This window comes from Hippocampus bargibanti, linkage group LG12, assembly GCF_051943395.1.
Source record: "Hippocampus bargibanti isolate YZ-2025 linkage group LG12, ASM5194339v1, whole genome shotgun sequence".
Classification (NCBI taxonomy): Eukaryota; Metazoa; Chordata; class Actinopteri; order Syngnathiformes; family Syngnathidae; genus Hippocampus; species Hippocampus bargibanti.
Window position 1 is genome coordinate 5,366,823 of NC_142745.1, and position 18,689 is coordinate 5,385,511.

At 40.6% G+C, this 18,689-nt stretch overlaps 4 protein-coding genes across 5 annotated transcripts; 2 read left to right on the forward strand and 2 right to left on the reverse strand.

Moving 5' to 3' along the window:
• Nucleotides 1-240: 240 nt before the first annotated feature.
• cishb (cytokine inducible SH2 containing protein b) lies at nt 241-3,214 on the forward strand. Of its 2 annotated transcripts, none has more exons than XM_089010021.1 (3): nt 241-388; nt 798-968; nt 2,032-3,214. In XM_089010021.1, exons 2-3 carry the CDS (start codon nt 815-817, stop codon nt 2,547-2,549), a joined length of 672 nt encoding a protein of 223 aa, XP_088866147.1. In that variant the 5' UTR covers nt 241-388; nt 798-814; the 3' UTR covers nt 2,550-3,214. The 2 variants fall into 2 exon arrangements, with proteins under 2 accessions (XP_088866147.1, XP_088866148.1); XM_089010022.1 differs by having other exon boundaries at nt 831-968.
• Nucleotides 3,215-4,674: 1,460 nt separating this feature from the next.
• Nucleotides 4,675-10,536, forward strand: LOC148890115 (rho-related GTP-binding protein RhoA-B). The gene is made up of 5 exons (XM_089009311.1): nt 4,675-4,825; nt 5,836-5,993; nt 8,366-8,486; nt 8,564-8,694; nt 9,822-10,536. The coding sequence occupies exons 2-5, from the start codon at nt 5,838-5,840 to the stop codon at nt 9,993-9,995; spliced, it is 582 nt and encodes a 193-aa protein (XP_088865437.1). The 5' UTR covers nt 4,675-4,825; nt 5,836-5,837; the 3' UTR covers nt 9,996-10,536.
• A 124-nt stretch (nt 10,537-10,660) lies between these two features.
• Nucleotides 10,661-16,377, reverse strand: tmem43 (transmembrane protein 43). Its single transcript, XM_089009310.1, has 12 exons — nt 16,269-16,377; nt 15,605-15,745; nt 15,304-15,438; nt 14,841-14,935; nt 14,714-14,763; nt 14,309-14,378; nt 14,169-14,239; nt 13,962-14,089; nt 13,831-13,881; nt 13,574-13,675; nt 12,575-12,692; nt 10,661-12,078 (listed from the first exon to the last, which is right to left on the reverse strand). The coding sequence occupies exons 1-12, from the start codon at nt 16,284-16,286 to the stop codon at nt 11,876-11,878; spliced, it is 1,182 nt and encodes a 393-aa protein (XP_088865436.1). The 5' UTR covers nt 16,287-16,377; the 3' UTR covers nt 10,661-11,875.
• A 738-nt stretch (nt 16,378-17,115) lies between these two features.
• On the reverse strand, nt 17,116-18,595 carry ndufaf3 (NADH:ubiquinone oxidoreductase complex assembly factor). The gene is made up of 5 exons (XM_089009291.1): nt 18,449-18,595; nt 18,055-18,250; nt 17,913-17,979; nt 17,738-17,838; nt 17,116-17,592 (listed from the first exon to the last, which is right to left on the reverse strand). Exons 1-5 carry the CDS (start codon nt 18,535-18,537, stop codon nt 17,485-17,487), a joined length of 561 nt encoding a protein of 186 aa, XP_088865417.1. The 5' UTR covers nt 18,538-18,595; the 3' UTR covers nt 17,116-17,484.
• Between the last annotated feature and the right edge of the window lie 94 nt (nt 18,596-18,689).

Consider the following 18,689-nt stretch of genomic DNA (forward strand, 5'->3'; position numbering starts at 1 on the left):
CTTTGAAGATATTTTACTGGATCGGACTGCTTTTATTTTAAACTGAGTTTTTTTTTTTCGTCATTATAATATTTTGACATCCCAGATGAGAATGCAACATAAAAACGCAGAATAAAACAAGAAAGGACCTGTCGCATTTATTAAAAACAATGGTAGCAATATTTTATTTTGAAGTACCCTGGAAGTGTAGGTAGAGCAGCATTGTATTAATGGATTGTAATCACTCTGCAAAACAAACCCTTCCTGGCAAACAGAATTCCGAGAACCTCATCCACCAGTTTGACGCGAACACACTTGCTTTCTGGGTCCGACCTTCAATGCGTTTGGATCCAGACGATTTATTCCTCTGAATTTTTCCTTCAAACTTCATGATTAATCGCGGTGAAAGGTAAGACTTAACAAAATTTTAACATGTTTCTTATCCGTATGTAACTATAAGGTCGTATTTAATTGACGGGATTGTGAAAATCGGATCTTTGTTATGATATTTGGTGGTTTTCCTGTTCATCTGTGTGTGGTGTTAACGCTTATAACCCTTGTACACTTTCACGACTCACGTATGGTCGATGTCACGATTTGTGAACTTTTATTGAACCAAGCCACATGTTTTACGCGATTAAAAACCTCACGGCGTCCTGTCAAACAAAAATATCATAAAAACTGGATCCACGCGTGAATTGTAGTATAACAACTAACCTGTCACGATACGTCGCTGGCATAGATGAAGAAAAAAATACATGACTTGCAGAAAAGTGAAATTGGACAATTTCCCCAGTAAACCGAATAATGTCTCACAGGCACACTATTAACATGTATGGGTCTCCTGTCAGACATGGTTGCCCCGGCTGTGACCACAAGCCATCGTGTAGACCCGGACCCATGCTGCCCACATCCACCCCAGACCACCTCTGATAGAGATAAGGATCTGTCCTGCATCACCACCACCTTCCAGTATTTACAAACCTCAGGTACCTCTGGCATTAGCTCTAGTTGTATCATAAATTACTCATTTAATTAAAGTGCGGGTAGCATTTTAAGTCATATAGTCTGCAGTCAGAACAGTAAAGGAAAAAGCTTTGCTGTCTATTTTACAATTAGTGTAATTGAGTGATTTCCTCTTGAGGTAAAATGGATGAGAGAAACCACCGGCCATCTGCTTCGAATGACAGGTGGCCATGCATCCCTGACTGCTGTCAGCTTCATTTGATTCTATTTTTAAGTTCATCACTTCTCCATTTGTTAGTGTTCAATAATTAATATTAAATCAGAACCAGAAAACCTGTATTCGTCCCACATTGGGGACATTTGCAAAGAGCGTTATTTTTCATACAGAAAAACATGACTTTTTTTTGCTTTTTTCGGGTGGGTGGGTGAAAAAGATCAATTAAATTTTGAGTCTTTTCAATCGAGGGAGATTTGCAAAATGAGGATTTTCACTTTTTTTCATGATCAAGGAATAAATACAACTTGTGCATACATCTTGCACATGTTTTAGTAGTTATCTTAAAATATTTAAAGTCACTTTATAGCAAGGGTGTCAAACATTTTTTGCCGCAGGCTACATTGTATTAACGGTTTCCTCTCCGGGGCCGTTACGTATTTAGGGAAGCTATTAGAATGTTTCATCTCCATCACACATTACATATAGAGCGCACAACAAATTAATGAATAACTAGTTTTCAATTTTGAAGTCAAAAATAATGACTGTTATTGTGGTTTACATAGGACTATTTGAAATTTTGGGTCGGACTTTAGCAAGCATGATGGAATTTCACAAGTTTTATTTGCTTTCGTGGGCCGAATAAAATGATGTGGTGGGCCAGATTCGGCCCCAGCGCCTTGACTTTGACACCTGCGCTTTATAGGGTCTCTGAAAGTTACAGGGGCCGCCAATGCAGTGATTCTAAAATTTGTGTAATGTGTATCCGATATCTTGATCCTTGTCAGATTTTGGGGAGAGCAAAAAAAACACGAGATTATGATTACCAATCCGCGTGAGGTCATTTTTTAAATGCAACTTTGTCATTGCAGGCTGGTACTGGGGTTCCATCTCGGCGAGTCAGGCTCGGGACAAACTCCTGGCAAAGTCCGAAGGCACGTTCCTGGTGCGGGACAGTAGTCACCCTCAGTACATGGTGGCGTTGTCGGTCATGACTCACTGTGGACCGACCAGCGTCCGAATACAATACAAGAGGGGTTCTTTCTGGCTGGATTCCCTCAGTCCTGAACTGCCTCAACTGCAGTCCTTCCCTGATGTCATAAGTCTCATCCAGCGCTACATCGGCTCAGCACACACGCAAAATACCCCGCCGATGTCAGCCGACGAGGGTCGACCCGCCAAAATAAAACCCAATCATATCCACTCCGTCTTAACCGAGGACAGCGGTGTGATTCTGAAGCTGTTACGACCCCTTCACAAGCCGGACACCTTCCCTCGTTTACAGCACCTGGTGCGCCTTACCATCAACAGAAATGCAAACTGCCTTGACCAACTGCCCCTCCCAAAGCTACTCTTGGACTACTTGCACGATTACCCATTCCACATATGAGGATCTGTGATGGGGATATGGAGGAGGTCACCAACATGCAGGTGTTGAGAAATGGTTGTAATAATGTGCTTGTGAAAAAGTGTGTTTAACTCTGTTTGTTTGTAGTCCATAATACAGACGCTCCCCTACTTACGGACATTCGAGTTACGAACAAGTAGTAGTATTCTCTCCAGTTGTACATATCTTTATAGAGCATATATTTTCTTAAATATGTTTATTTTCAGTACAAACCAATACAGGTTACTTATACAAGCCTTACACATACTTATATAAGCCTTAAATATACAGTCCATACAAAATATAGCACTGAATCAACTTACGAACAAATTCACCTTAAAAACGACCGTTTGGAACGTCTCTCGTTCGTAAGTTGGGGAGCGCCTGGTAGTCTTTTTTCATTATGATACACAAGACTTCTATGGTTGTATTTTCATTAATGTCAGGCTTATATTTGTCCCCCAAAAAATTCAGACTAACAATGGCCTAAAGATTCCACAAATTGAAGCACTGTAAAACTGTTTGATCTCTTAAATGTGTGGAAGTCTGTTTTGAGGACTGGGAAGAGTCTAAAATTATATAACAACATATTGTACAGTGTTTGCATACAAAAAATTTCACATTTTCTTAAGAAAATAAAAGACCGCTCACACAGCGAGATTACCTTACTTTAAAATGTTTTTATTTTTATTTTAAAGTCCAAAGTAAGTCCTTAATCACAACAAAGAGTCAAATACCTGAAATTAGCAGTAGACACAAAACACGAGACCCAAATCCAAAGTAATCATGTATACATCGCAGTGATTTCCTAGTAGTCGGGATTCGTGAGACCCGTTTATTTTTTTTCACGCCTGCTGTTGAACTGCAGCTAAGTGTGAAGAAATAACTGATGTACTATTTGTGTTCGCTTTCCGAGAGCAAACCGAGCAATTCTGAGAAAGCCTCTTACTGGGATTAGTGAGCGGTAGAAAAAGCAAATTGCTTCACCAGCTGTGAACAAGTCATGACCCGAGTCAGCCCAAATAATTTAAATCACCTCAAACGCCTAAACTAAATCTATAAGTTGCTTTCCCCTCAAAGGCCTATTTTGAAAGCAATTCACATAGGTGGAAAAAAGATCTATATAATCTCGAATCTTGTTTTTGTTTTAGAGGAAACATATTTTACACTATTCAATTGTGTTTTTTTAGTGGTCAGTCTGCCAGAGCACAACAGAAATTTTATTGGGCCTGGATCAAATTGTCCAAAAAAAAAAAACATCGACACGGCGGGTGCCCCCCCCCCCCCCAAGTGCCAACATCCGGGGCTCGACTGTAGTTTTAAATTTCAATGTCACAACACACCACGAGAGGGCATACATGTATTAAATGCAATGGGTCTTTCACTTTTACAACTAAGTACTGTACACTTATTTTGGGGATTTTAATCGTACAATATAAAACGAGTTTGCATATAATCCCCGGGCCGCGTGGGTTTCATCCCACATTCCAAAAACATGCAGACAGGCTGATTGAACACTCCAAATTGTCCCTAGGTGTGAGTGTGGTTGTTTGTTTTTCTCTGTGTGCCCTGCAATTGGCTGGCAACCAATTCAATGTGTCCCCCCGCCGAGTGCCCGAAGATGGCTGGGATAGGCTCCATTCAGCACCATCTAGATTTCATCTAGCTAGAAATCTTCTAGCTAATGACAATTAAGCAATTTGGAAATTGATGGATGGCACACATTTTGCTCATATTTAAAAAAAACATAGTTGTCATACATCAGGTTAAGTAGCGTGTACTGTTAAAAAATAGTGCAGCATTTAAATTGTCCATTCCTGCACAAGTGGTATTTGTAAGCCACATTGAGTCATTGGTTTAAATTACAGCTAGCCATGAATGTATGTACGCTTGCCGAATATATCGCATAGTTCTCTAAATGATTTTAAACGCTTTAAGAAAACAAGAAAACAACCAATTCTGCTAACAGGAAAAAAAAGCCCAGTTGACAGATTCAACCTTTGCAGATTGGCTGGCAACCATGGAGATTGTCACAAGCGAATCTACACGTTTACACAGTTAGAAAGGAAAACCATTTCAAACTGCTATTGTGACAGCCAGTGAAAAATTCTGCACGCCCGAAACGATTTGTGTGGCTGTCGTGGGCTGTGCTTTCCCCTCCCCACCGCCTCACTGCACTTCCCTTCCCTTCCCTTCATCCTCCAGCTGCGCACTCAGCGACGGAGGCCAACAAAGCACAACTTGAAAATCATTTGGAAATATTTGCAAACAATCACTAGGTAAGAACGTTCCAAATCGAAAGCAATCGCTCCTCTTTTCCTTTCAGGTCGATGTAATGTTGCCGATCCGCTTTGACGATGTGGCGTCAAGTTGCATCTTCTGCCCGTTACTCGGCTAATGCTAGCTGAAAAGCTAACGGAACCATTAAGTCCCATTGACTTCCGTTATGATGGGCTAAGTGCAGCTAACCGCTCTTACATTGATAAACTGGACTTTTATTGGTTGTGTTTTTTTTGCGTCAAACCTTACTTCGTGGATGTTGTTTATTTTATCACACATATTAAAGAAGAAATGTAAGCTTGTTTGTCTTCTATCCGGCAAATTCTGATGGCGCTGGCGTCGATCCTTTAGTAAACATAACAACAACTTCCTCCTTTGGTCAAACAGGGCCCACCATCATCCAAACAGGCAGTTTAACGCCTGTGATCCTTTACTCGTACGTTAGTCGTGGTTTAAAATGTGATTTGGAGTCTCATGAACTGTCACAAAATAGCTGTCGGCTAAGGTGAATAAGAGGAAATGATGATGGAAGATGGCTTGGATTACATTTAAAACCAACGGATCTTGGCTGTTAATAATCCTACGCCTTTAAAACGCCTCTTACATTTTGTAAACACTTGTGGTGTTGGTGTTTAGCAAAAGAAAGCTAATATTCTCATTCAAACCCAGCCGTTTGCAGTGACCGCCACCCTATATGACCTATAGAAAATTGTGTTCATATTCACAAATCAATCAATAAACAAATAAATAAAAACCTTTCACATAAACAAAAAAAGATGTGATTCTACACATTTTCCTTCTCAAGTAATTAGTAGTAGAACATTGGTAAGTTTCAAGAAATGTAGCCGCTTTGCCCAAAACCTTGAACAAATATGGCTTTCTGTGTAAACAAAAATACTGTATTCAGGAAAACAGACTTGAATGTGAATGCTTATGCTTTTGTGACACATTTAAGAGCATGCAAATAGTCTGTCTTGACACAACCTCTGGCCTTGCTTCTCATCTGCAGTTATGGCGGCAATCAGGAAAAAGCTGGTCATCGTGGGAGATGGCGCATGCGGCAAGACATGCCTGCTGATTGTGTTCAGCAAGGACCAGTTTCCCGAAGTTTATGTTCCCACTGTGTTTGAGAACTACGTGGCGGACATTGAAGTGGACAGCAAACAGGTATGGAGCCTTTGTTAGGAAAGGAATCAGGAAATCTATGTTTGAATATTTTGTTTGAATTGTAATTAAAAATATATATTTTTTTTTGTTAGGGCATATAGGTAACTCCAATATTCTAATGTCAAATGATGTAATAAGAATGCAGGACACATTCTGTGGTATAAAAAGCTGTCCGTATTTCCTAATAATAATGATAATATTAGTAGTGACTGACTTTTTACCCCAGCGAGGAAACAGTTTAAGATGTTTATTTTTCAGAGTTGAAAAAGAATCCAACCTATTGTTCAATATCCCATCATTAACTACAGTGGCACTCAAACGAGGGAGACATTCTCCAAGCCTGTGCTTCATCTCGGAAAATGTATAAAGACGAGGGGAAATGTTTACATAGTTTGGTGGAAGTTGCTTAAGAACATTCTGTGTAACCCAGAGAATTTAACTACATTTCCTCGGCTGACAAAGGGGGGATGGGGAGGACTCTGATTGTTTTAAACTCCTAGTTGGATGCTTGTATAACATTAGGGTACAATAATACTGCCTGAATGTTTTGGGCCATAGTGAGGATAAATCCTAATTTGACATCATCCTCCATAATCCTGAGGTCAAATTCTCTTAGAGAAAATGATATTGTGTATGTCATTTTTTTTCAAGACACGATTAAAGGACAACCGACGTCTCCGGACAAGTTGTGTCCATAATTTGCAAAATGGCTTCAAATGACTTCTACTCGGCGTATTTTAATAAGATTCCACTGCATATAGCTATATTTTACGTTTTAAGACTCGCACTGAACATTCAGGAAGTCTTGTTTTTGAGTTGGTGACGAGTCCGTACGTGACGTCAGAAAAGGACCGCCTCCTCACCGTAAAAAAGACGCATTGTAGCGTCTTTCCATCACGTCAATGTATTTTGCTGTACTGTTTTTTTAAACCATGTCTTACACCCAAAATCCGCCAGAAGAGGGAGTCCAAGCTCCATGGAAGGAATTTATCAGCCTGTGGAAACGGGCTGATTCATTCCTCACAGCTCGGTGGCCATTTTCTTGCCTCTTTTTGGGTGAGACATTCCCCCCCGCCCGTTTGCCTCAAAATGACACGGAATAAATTCTTTAATCGATTGCAAACATGTATGCTTTGCTCATCAGGACTATTTGAATCATATTCATAATTGGACGAGTAACAAGAAAGCATATTCTCCGAATCTGAAGCCATTGTTTTGATTCTCCAGCAATGCAAGTCGTCTTGGCGTGATGTCACGAACTGGGGGCGGGACTTTCTGAAAATGTCCGATTCGCAGCTTCAATTTTTTTTACAGATTTTGGACACTTTATGTCATTTTTATTGGTGTTTTGCATTTGACTACAAATATCATACTGCATGTTTTGGGTATTTTAGATGCTATAAAACGTTTTTCTGGTGTGAGTTAAAAAACAAAAAAGTGACGTCGGTTGTCCTTTAATCAACAACTAAAAACACAGATTTCCTAGCGGTCTTTTTTATGCCTTGTACAAGGTTTTAGTACTAAAACATCAAAGGTGAATTTAGTTAAAAGTTCCCACGTTTATAATTCGCGATTTTATTATATGTAATAATAATAATACATAATAATAGATAATAATCTGCAACATTTCTAAGCGCCTTTCAAAACTCTCAAGGTCACTTTACAGGCAATGCATCCGTTTTTCTGTGGGTGAGCATGCGCCAGCGTGTCGCTGCCGCTGCCGTTCGGAACCTGGAATAACTCAAATAGATAGAAAGCTAGCTAGCTAATAGCGTGCCGATAGATTGCTAGCTAAATAGCCAGCCAGCTAGATAGTGAATAGATAGCTAGCTAGATAGCCAGCCAGAGCTAATAGATAGCAAATAGCTAGCAAATGATAATAATACTAAAAATAATACATTTGATTTGTAAGCGACTTTCAAAACTCTCAAGGTCACTTTACAGCAGGGGTGTCAAAGATATTTTTTGCCGCGGGCCACATTGTAGTTATGGTTTCCTCTCGAGGGCCGTTATGAATTTGGGGAACCCATTAGAATGTTTAAATCCCTTCAAATATTACATATAGAGCACACAGGAAATTAATGAATAACTTGTTTTCAAATCTGAAGTCAAGAATAATGACTTTTATTGTGGTTGACATCCAAAAATATGAAATTTTGGCTCAGATTTTAGCAATCATCATGGAATTTCACAAGTTTGATTTGCTTTCGCGGGCCGAAAAAAAATGATGTGGCGGGCCGGATTTGGCCCGCGGGCCGTGACTTTGACACCTGTCCTTTACAGTCACTGGATCGGTTTAAACATGTTTTTTTCATTGATGCAATTTTGAAGGTATCTCTTGTCCTTGTCATTCCAAAAATCCTCATTGGCAGGTGGAGTTAGCGCTGTGGGACACAGCAGGTCAAGAAGACTACGACCGTCTGCGCCCACTCTCGTATCCCGACACTGATGTCATTCTTATGTGCTTCTCCATCGACAGTCCCGACAGTCTCGGTGAGCTGCTCATATTGCCAAAATCTCAGGTTTAGTTCACACGGTCATGTACCAGATCACGTTGTGTCGTTTATCAGAGAACATTCCAGAGAAGTGGACTCCGGAGGTGAAGCACTTTTGCCCCAACGTCCCCATTATCCTGGTGGGAAACAAAAAGGACCTACGCAACGACGAGCACACCCGCAGGGAGCTTGCCAAAATGAAGCAGGTAAACAAACATGTATCAAAATGGAGCCGCCACCATTTTGAGAGCAGGGGTGTCAAACTCATTTTTTTTTTTTTTTTTTTTTGCCGCGGTCCACATTGTAGTTACGGTTTCCGTTATAATTTTCCGTTAGAATGTTTAATCGCCTCCACATATTACATCTAGAGCGCACAAGAAATTCATGAATAAGTAGTTTTCAATCTGAAGTAAAAATATAAGTATTGTGGTTTACATATGACAAATAGAAAATTTTGGTTCAGACTTTAGAATCAGAATCATCTGCTGCAAGAATCCAAACTAGGGCGCAGAAAATCCTACTGGACCCTCCGCACCCTGCCCACCACCTTTTCCAGCTACTCACCTCAGGCAGGCGCTACCGATCCATGCGCACCAAATCCAGCAGACATTTAAACGGCTTCTTCCCCCAAGCCATTAACTCTTTGAACTCTTTCAACAGTAGCCCAAATGGAACTGTATAGTGCCACTTAGCATTTTTTTTGATGATGATACTAGTGCAGCGTGTTCGACCGGAAACAAATTCCTTGTGTGTTCTACATACTTAGCAATAAAGATGATTCTGATTCTGATATTTATTGGCCAAGTTTGTAGAACGCACCAGGAATTTGTCTCTGGTAGAACACGCTGCACTACTATCATCTATCTAGTCTACTATCAAGATGCCGAAAAAAATTCCACAGGCTGATAAATTCCTTCCATGGAGGTTGGACGCCCTCTTCTGGCGGATTTTGGGTGCAACACAAGGTTCTCAGACCAAACAAGTACAGCAAAATACATTGACGTGATGGAAGGACTGCTACAATGTGTTTTTTTTTTTTCAGTCAGGGGCGTTCCTTTAGTGACGTCACGTGCGAACTCGTCACCAACTCAAAAACAAGACTTCCTGAATATTCAGCGCGAGTCTTAAAACGTAAAATATAGCTATATGCGCTGGAATCTTTGTAAAATACGCTCAGTAGAAGTCATTTGAAGCCATTTTACAAATTATGGACACAACTTGTCCGGAGACGTCGGTTGTCCTTTAAGACTGTTAACATTCAATCATCTTTGTGTGCATAATTTCCTGTATATGATGATTCGTAACCCTTTTTTCCCCTTTTCTCCCTCCCAAGGAACCCGTGAAGCAGGAGGATGCACGGGACATGGCCAACAGGATCTGTGCCTTTGGATACATGGAGTGCTCAGCCAAAACAAAGGATGGCGTGAGGGAAGTATTTGAAATGGCCACCAGGGCGGCACTACAGGCCCGGCGAGGAAAGAAGAGCGGTAAATGCACCGTCCTGTGAAAACAGGTGGCACGGGACTGCTTCCTGTTTGGGGGAGGAAAAAGGAAAGAAAAAAAAACGCCCCCCGCCTCCCAAAAAAAGTACACCCACTCGAAAGACTGTTCTCACCAGTTTTTACAAAAGGTGCAAGCAACGCTTTTACTTGTTTTATGTCTTAAGACGAAATAGATTCTGTCAGTATTGGAAGTCCTTTTTTTTCTACTCAAGCATCAGTAAATCAGCCATAATAAAACCTCCTCTATCAGCATGTTAGTGTCATGAGAAGTCAAAAACACCAACCACAGTCCAGTGCTGATGCCCTTCCTGCTGACCCGATGAATGTTTCCACAGTCAACTAGGGTAAAAGTACCTGCTCACTGTGACTTCTTGGACAAACTAACGCACACGCCTAGTCAACGTTTGTTTTGGTGTGCTCCATTGAACCAATCATCCCGTGCATTGTGACATCGTGCACCAAATGAGACTGGAAACTCAATTTTGTTAACACGCAAAATGGAAACTTAGTGTTTTGTGTAATAAATTACTTTGTAAGAAAGAATCTTGCTTTGAGCCACTGATGTCATGTGTTGCTTTGAGACGAAAAATGGCAAGTTCAACATAAGTGAGTTGCATATACGTGAGCCTCATTTTTTTTTTATCTTCAAGTATAACTCAACACAATAGCGATTTGTCATACATATGCCTTTTTTGGGTGGGGGGTTGGCATCATAAGTCAACAAGTTTACAGAGATGATGCATCAGTGGCGTATGAAGAAAATGAATACAAAGAACAAAATAATGCAATAAAAACAAACAATGCCTCAGCTGATGTACGACTGCAGGACTACATGAGCAACAAGTCAGTGCAATCCATCAATTTTGTCTTAAAGGACAACTGACGTCTGCGGACAAGTTGTGTCCATAATTTGTAAAATGGCTTCAAATGACTTCTACTGAGCGTATTTTACAAAGCTTCCACCGCATATAGCTATATTTTACGTTTTAAGACTCGCGCTGAATATTCAGGAAGTCTTGTTTTTGAGTTGGTGACGAGTCCGTACGTGACGTCACTGAAGGAACGCCCCTGACCCCAAAAAAAAAAAAAAAACAAACAAAAAAAAAAAAAAAGACATTGTAGCAGTCCTTCCATCACGTCAATGTATTTTGCTGTACTTGTTTGGTCTGAAAACCTCATGTTGCACCCAAAAGCCGCCAGAAGAGGGCATCCAAGATCAATGGAAGGACTGTGGAAACAGGCTGATTCATTCCTCACAGGAGCTGGTCGCCATTTTTCTTCCTCTTTTCTGGGACGCTACATTGCAGTCCAGATGCCTCAAAATGACACGCAATAAATTCTTTAATCAATTGCAAACATGTATGTTTTCCTCTTCAAAACTATTTGAATCATATTCATAACTGGATGTGTAACAAGAAAGCATATTCTCCGAATCTGAAGCCATTGTTTTGATTCTCCAGCAATGCAAGACGTCTTGGCGTGACGTCACGAACTGGGGGCGGGTCTTTCTTAAAATGCCCAATTCGCAGCTCAATTTTTTGCAGATTTTGGACACTAAGTCATTTTTATTGGTGTTTTGCATTTGACTAAAAATATCATACTGCGTGTTTTTAGATGCTATAAAACGCTTTTCTGATGGCAGTTAAGAAATAAAAAAGTGACGTCGGTTGTCCTTTAATATAAACAATGCCTGAGCTGATGTATGACTGCTGCATGACTGCTGCACTACATTATCAAGTCAGTGCAACACATCATTTTTTTTTCTGAAAATACTGCAAACGGCGACATGGGTCTAAATTGCAGATTGTATCCCGCTGTGGAGAGTCATTCTGAGGCACATGGATCTGCCTCTCTACTCCGGTGAGCTTCACATTGAGTTTCTTAGTCACAGATGCTTTTTAGCTGGGATCCGCGTGCGTGCAAGAAGCACGGGAAGAAGAGCAAGAGCCCCCAAAGCAATCGCCAACAGGGGTCTATGAAAGAACCATCCCGCTGCGATGGTGAGGAGAGAGACCGAAGACGACACGCACAAGGCGAAGATCTTCAGCCCTACCGAAACCAGGTCCCTCAGGATCGGAACCCAGTCCACTGTGGGCACACAAGTAGACAAATACATCAGTTATTTCGTTTGAAATCTTAACTCATTCACTGCCAGGTGCTGTGTTAAAATGTGTACACTCCAGTGCCAGGGTTTTTGTCATTTTCACTCAAATTCCAAGACCCACAGAATGTTGAGTTTTAGGACTACAAAAACTTTCAATGCAGCGTAAGAAACCTTAGACTCTCTTGTTTAATCAGAAAAAAGTTAATTCCTAAGTTATATGGGTCTGGACTTATCTGAGCTTGAAGTGGGGGCAGCTGTCGAAAAGGCAAATGCTCCCTCGTGGAAGGGAAAAAACATTGTCAGAGGTCTAACTAGCACTTTATCGCCAGCAAAAAAACAAAACCCAAACTCCACGTCATATTTTCAATTCCCAAATAAATTCTGGAATGGCAGTGAATGAGTTAATATGGAAAGCAAAAAAGCAACCACACAATGAATGAAAAAAAAATGACGGTGCAGGGTTCAATTCCGGATGTTTACCCAGTGTATAGATGATCCGCATGGTCAGCTGAATGGCGATAAACATGAGGAGCCATCCCGCAGCTCGGAGTCCCCACGTCTTCATGCTATTATGCTGCTGCTCCCTCGCAAACACTTCCTGCACGTCACAAGCAAAACTTGTCACTAATTATTTTTGATTCCCCCCCCCAAAAAAACAACAATTAAAGGACAACCGACACCATTTTTTTGCTTCCTAACTAACATAGGAAAAACGTTTTATAGCATGTAAAATACCCAAAACACGGAGGCTGATATTTTTAGTCAAATGCAAAACACCAATAAAAATGACTTAAAGTGTGCTAAAACTGCAACAAATTGAGCTGCGAATTGGAATGTTCAGAAAGTCCCGCCCCCTTGTTCGTGACGTCACGCCAAGACGTCTTGCATTGCTGGAGAATCAAAACAATGGCTTCAGATTTGGAGAAGATGCTTTCTTGTTACACATCCAGTTATGAATATGATTCAAATAGTTCTGAAGAGGAAAGCATACATGTTTGCAATCGATTAAAGAAGTCCTTTTGGATCAATTCGAGCTGTCAGGATTCTAATGTAGCGTCCCAGAAAATGCACAAGATGGCGCCCAAGCTCTGGTGGAAATGGGCTGATTTGTCTGCTGGGAATTTGTGTCAACTAGTATCAAATAGTAGTTTTGGTGCAAAACACAACGATTGATCATCGCGTTATTTAAGTAGTTTTCCTTCTAATTTCGCCATCAACACGAAGTTTTCAGACCAAACAAAGTACCGCAAAATGCATTGTATGTCGCTTTCTCGGTCAGGGGCGGTCCTTTAGTGACGTCACGTACGGAATCGTCACCAACTCAAAAACAAGACTTCCTGAATATTCAGCGCGAGTCTTAAAACGTAAAATATAGCTATATGCGGTGGAATCTTTGTAAAATGCGCTCAGTAGAAGTCATTTGAAGTGATTTTACAAATTATGGACACAACTTGTCCTTTAAATGAATGTTCAACAAACCTCTGCCGAGAGCTCCTCTAGATATAAGATCTCTAGAGCGTCTCCTGACTTGGTTTTGAAGGGCAAAAGCTGCTCTCCACTCTGCTTGGCTACAATGCTAACCTGGAAAAAAAAAACAATTATTGCTGTGAGCCAGGCCATTTGTCATATATTGGAATATTCAAATAAAACATTTGCTATCCAAAAAAAATAACAAAATAGAAACTCAAATAAAGTCAACTGATTGATTATGAGTAGTTTACATGTTCAGAACTCACAATTTCACCGCCGAGTCCCGCAAAGGAGAATCTCACGCGGACATCACCAACCTTCCAAAATAAAATGGACATAAAGGAAATAGCATCCAAACAGAATTTTACCAGATGTTGTCATCATGGCACTCGCTCACCTCCGGTCTTTTTGGCTTCTGAGTATGATAGAAATAATCATCACTGATTGTAAGAAAAGGGTCCGAGTCGGAGACCGTAAAATCCTTCAGGCTCAGTGTCCGGAAGTTATTAATCTGATCCACCAGTCCTGGGGGAGGCGCAAACGTATCATGTGGCACAATAATCATCGTTTTATTCCATCCCCTCTCCCGGTTCTCATTGATTACCATGAGACAAAGTGAAAGGTCCAACTTGAACTTGAGGAACCACAACTGTCACGCTTTCCACCGCCATAGCACTGAAAAGAAAAATATTTTGTTCCATTTTTCTTGTGTTATGAAATATTTGCGATGTAAGACTGAGGCACCTTGGGTTCTGATGACCAATTTCCCGATCAAAATTACGACTGTTGATCAGTTCTCCTTTCCACTCTGTGTCTATGGAAAGGTTAGATCCAAAAGTAGATGGAGAAAGTTTACTGCATGAAGCACCACAGTGGGTTTCAAGTGCAAAAAATATCATAAAAATGCATTGTTATTATCGATAAAAAGGTTTCTTCAGCCGTCATCTGTACTTCTTTGAAGGTGTCGGACGTTTCGCTTCTTATCCAAGAAACTTTGTCAGCAAAAATACATCCGACAACTTCAAAGAAGTACAGATGATGGCTGAAGAAACCTTTTCATCAATGGACCACTCCTGTACGACTGAGAGCTTACACAGACGCATTGTTATTATCCAAATATTTTAGCACTTTGCATTTCCGATTGCTTACTGTAGGTGTATGTGGTCTCTGTTTTGGTGTTTCCATTCTCTTGGTAGTCTCTGAAATTAATCAGACAAGAAAAACTTGGATTACTCATCGCGATTGAAGACAAAAAAAAAAATTGTCGAAACCTCACTTGCTCTCCTGGTACTCCACCCACTGATACATCTCCACCTGCCTCTTTAATTTGACAGCCTGCACAGTTACTCTGTAGTTGGGGTCATGTAAAGCCTGCGTATGAAAACACACACACACACACACACACACACACACACACACACACACACACACACACACACACACACACACACACACACACACACACACACACACACACACACACACACACACACACACACACACACACACACACACACACACACACACACACACAAATAAACTATGTCCTAAGTTTATTAAATAATTTCAATGGAATAAAATGTAAAAAGTAATATTTTTGAAAGTTATTAGGTGATTCAAGACAAATCACATGCTTTTGCATAACACAGTCTGTTGTACCTCATTGTGAGAATCGCGGGATTAACTGATGTTGGAGTATTAATAGTAGTAATAACATAAAGTTATGGAGTTAGGTCTACCTTGGAGGGACGCAACGGTGCAGATAAATGAACCAAGCTTTTGTCATTCTGCGGGTCGAGGCTGGCAAAAGAGTCCAATGACACAACTTGAGCGAGTCCTTCATTCAGTGAGGATGCAGTCTGCACAGCCCGTCCCTGATAGCAGCAAAAAAGAGTGTTGAGCAAAATAACTGAAAGTACTGTACATCCATCCATTTTCTCAATCTTGTCTTCATTATGACAGCAGGTTGTGGAAGACGTGGGGAAACGTATGGTGGGGGGAGGTGGGGATCAGGTATTGTCAACCATGTGTGATTCTCACCTCATTGGTGAAAAGAATGTATATGGAAAGGAAAAACAGTCCAACGCCAACAAACGTTCCTCCTGCCGTGTCACTTAATCGTTGCAAGAATCCTGGGTTGGTCTTAGTCCTGACATGCTTGTGTGAGTCTTTACCTGAAAACTGAAAAACGCCATGTCAATGCCAGTCTAAATGAATCACGATAACGTGTCAAAAAGATGACTTCCAGATTAAACGGAATAAAATTGTACATTACTGACACTTTGAAACTTTGCCAAAACTTTGTTTGCTCCGTTGTTTTTTTCTTTTCATGCAAAAATAAATACACAAATAAACAGAGTGTCTCAATTTCTCTCAATGCAGGTTTATATTCTACATTACGACGACGTACGCAGAAAAAGATTGCATCGAGTCAAACAGAATGACAAATCGCCAGAAAGAAATGCGTAAACATTGACTCCTAAGTTCCCTTGCAAGTGAAATGAAACAAAATGTGTTTTCGATGGCATATTTACGACAATGTAGTTTCTTAATTCCATTTGCGTGCGTCATACATTACATTGAAACGTCGTCTTCTCATAGGCGGTACGCAGGCATCAGGCTCGTAAATTCACAAAAAGCAAATACATCAAACTGTCGTTAACAATAAATTAAGTTAATCACAGTTTATAGTTGAACAACTTACTGTCGTCGCCGTAGACATTTTCGTAACAGTCCAGAAAAAAAGCTAGGAATGATCACGAACTACCAGAATCAAAATAATTCAACTATCAATGACATCATGTCCCTGCTTCTTCTTCTTGGCTTAGTTTAAGTACGCTTGGAACCCGGTAAAGGGAACTTCGCCATCTAGCGAATCGGGCTTGTATTACGCTCTAACCAGACCCCAAGGAGTCGCAGTGCAATGGGTATTCGATCAGCTTTGAAACTTCCAATCGTCACAAAACAAACATTGTCCCTAAGTAGGACCATTTTAGAGGGCTCAATTTAATACTACTACTAATAATAAAATAATAATAATAATAATACTTTTTATTTCGAAATTTCTGGTCTCTTTTCGTCAATGGATGCTACAGCTGCGTGTTTGCTTTCAGCATTTAGCTTGTAGTCGACGTGCACATTCCACCATGATGTCCCTGATCCACAGGTGAAGAGACGCTTTGATTCTCTCTTTCATCTGGAACTGCTTCGTGTAACAAAGAGGGTACAGAAAGTGCTTAAGAATGAATGACTCTGTGTCTTTGTGTTGTCATGTTATTTGTTATTTAGTTTTTTTTTTGTTCTTTTGACTTCAAGATGGCGCCGCGAGAGTGACTGCCTTTCCAGCAGCTCCTGTATTTTGTTTTTCTACTTTCATTCCTTTCATAACTTTGCTGCTGTGATATGTAAATTTCTCCACTGTGACACTAACAAACGCCAATCCAATCCAATTATATGGAAGGTAAAATGGATCCCCAAATAAAACAAATGTGATATCGTTGAAAATACTGACGAAATCGGGTGTAGAATCCAGATGAATTATACAGGTCTACAAACTTAGAACTGAGTTTTATTAAGTGCAATAACTCCAGCAACAAAGAGAGGAGCGGCAATGCGGCTTACATCAAAAATCAGTTTGGTGACATGGCAACAAGTACAATACAGTCGACACACTGTCAAGTATTTTCACGCGTACAACATATTTAAGTGTATAATTTAAACACATAACACATGGTTTATTTACAAAGGGGAAGTCAAATCTCAGCCAAGTGAGTTTTTCAAGCAGCCATATTTCAGTTCAAGATGGCTGATTGGCGAGTCTCACTTTGAGAAGCTTGGGAAGTAAATGATACAGGACCAAGAGGATTGATGAACCTTGATCATCTGGGAACAGTTCTCAACTGCGCTTCACGGGAGGTCACCTACTCCTGCTTGATCGCCGGTGTTGTGCAAATGGACGGAGGGATCAGACCGGCAGCTGCTAACCTGTTTTCTCTTATCAGGAAGTTGAAGGTTGCACATGCATTTGGCTGAAAAACAAAACACAATTCATTCAGTACAATACTTGGGTGACAGTAAGTCTCCAAACGGATTGTCTATCTCCAAATTCCTAAAAAAAATGACGGTGAATGTTTCTATGGTGACATTAACACTGCTGTGGTGGGTGATCTTTACCGTGTCTTGCACCTCCACTGCAATGCCTTTGCTCTTAAAAAGAGCCAGAACTGAGGGATGAATGCGTTCCATTCGTGCGCCCGTACCCAGGACCAGAATCTCTACAAAAGTAAAATACCACACGACATAATATCTTTGGAGGTCTTGTGAACTGATAAACTTTTATTTTTTTTACCTATTTGGGGTACGATCATATGGAAAAGTGACACACTTTCTTCTGTGATATCTTTTGCATTTCCAACCTGCAAAGTAGGAAATGTTTTTCAATATCTTGATCTTATGATAGTACAACAAGTACAGTTTGGATTTGAGTTTACCTTCCACTGCAGGATGGAAGGAGGGAGCACTGCGCAGGGCCCAAACACTTTGTTGCCATCAATATTGAACCCTTGGGCGCTGTAGCTGAGGATCATAATACTACTTCCTGGCTCCTTTTTCATCACGGTTACTGTGGTCCGTTGATACATCTCGTCATCACTGGGACCCAAACGATGTCCCCGCGACAGAAACGGACTGCAAGAAACGCCGTGACTTATATTTTAAATGGCCTATAATGGAACAAAACCTATATGCGTAATTTTAAGTTGATCGATGAGTTTTATAACAAGACTAGTTCCCACAGAGGAAGGGCAAAATAACACCGCAGAGTTTCATAACCCTGCAATGTCACTTAAAATCTGAACAAAATCATTTAAATAAATCGAGTCATACCTCAGGAAAGTCGGTGTTGTTCTGGAACATGAGATTAACCTTGGTAATGATCTTTGAATGAGGGTTTTGGCACAAGCCACGCCGGCCATGTTGACAGCAGCGGGGGATGATAATCAATGTGACACCACAAGTCTCTCCCGGTACTAGGTAAGGCATACAAATCGATCTTTTCACCTTTATTGATGACGCTTTTTAGCTACAAAATATATGAGCAAAATGCGTATTCAAAAAAAATTATAAT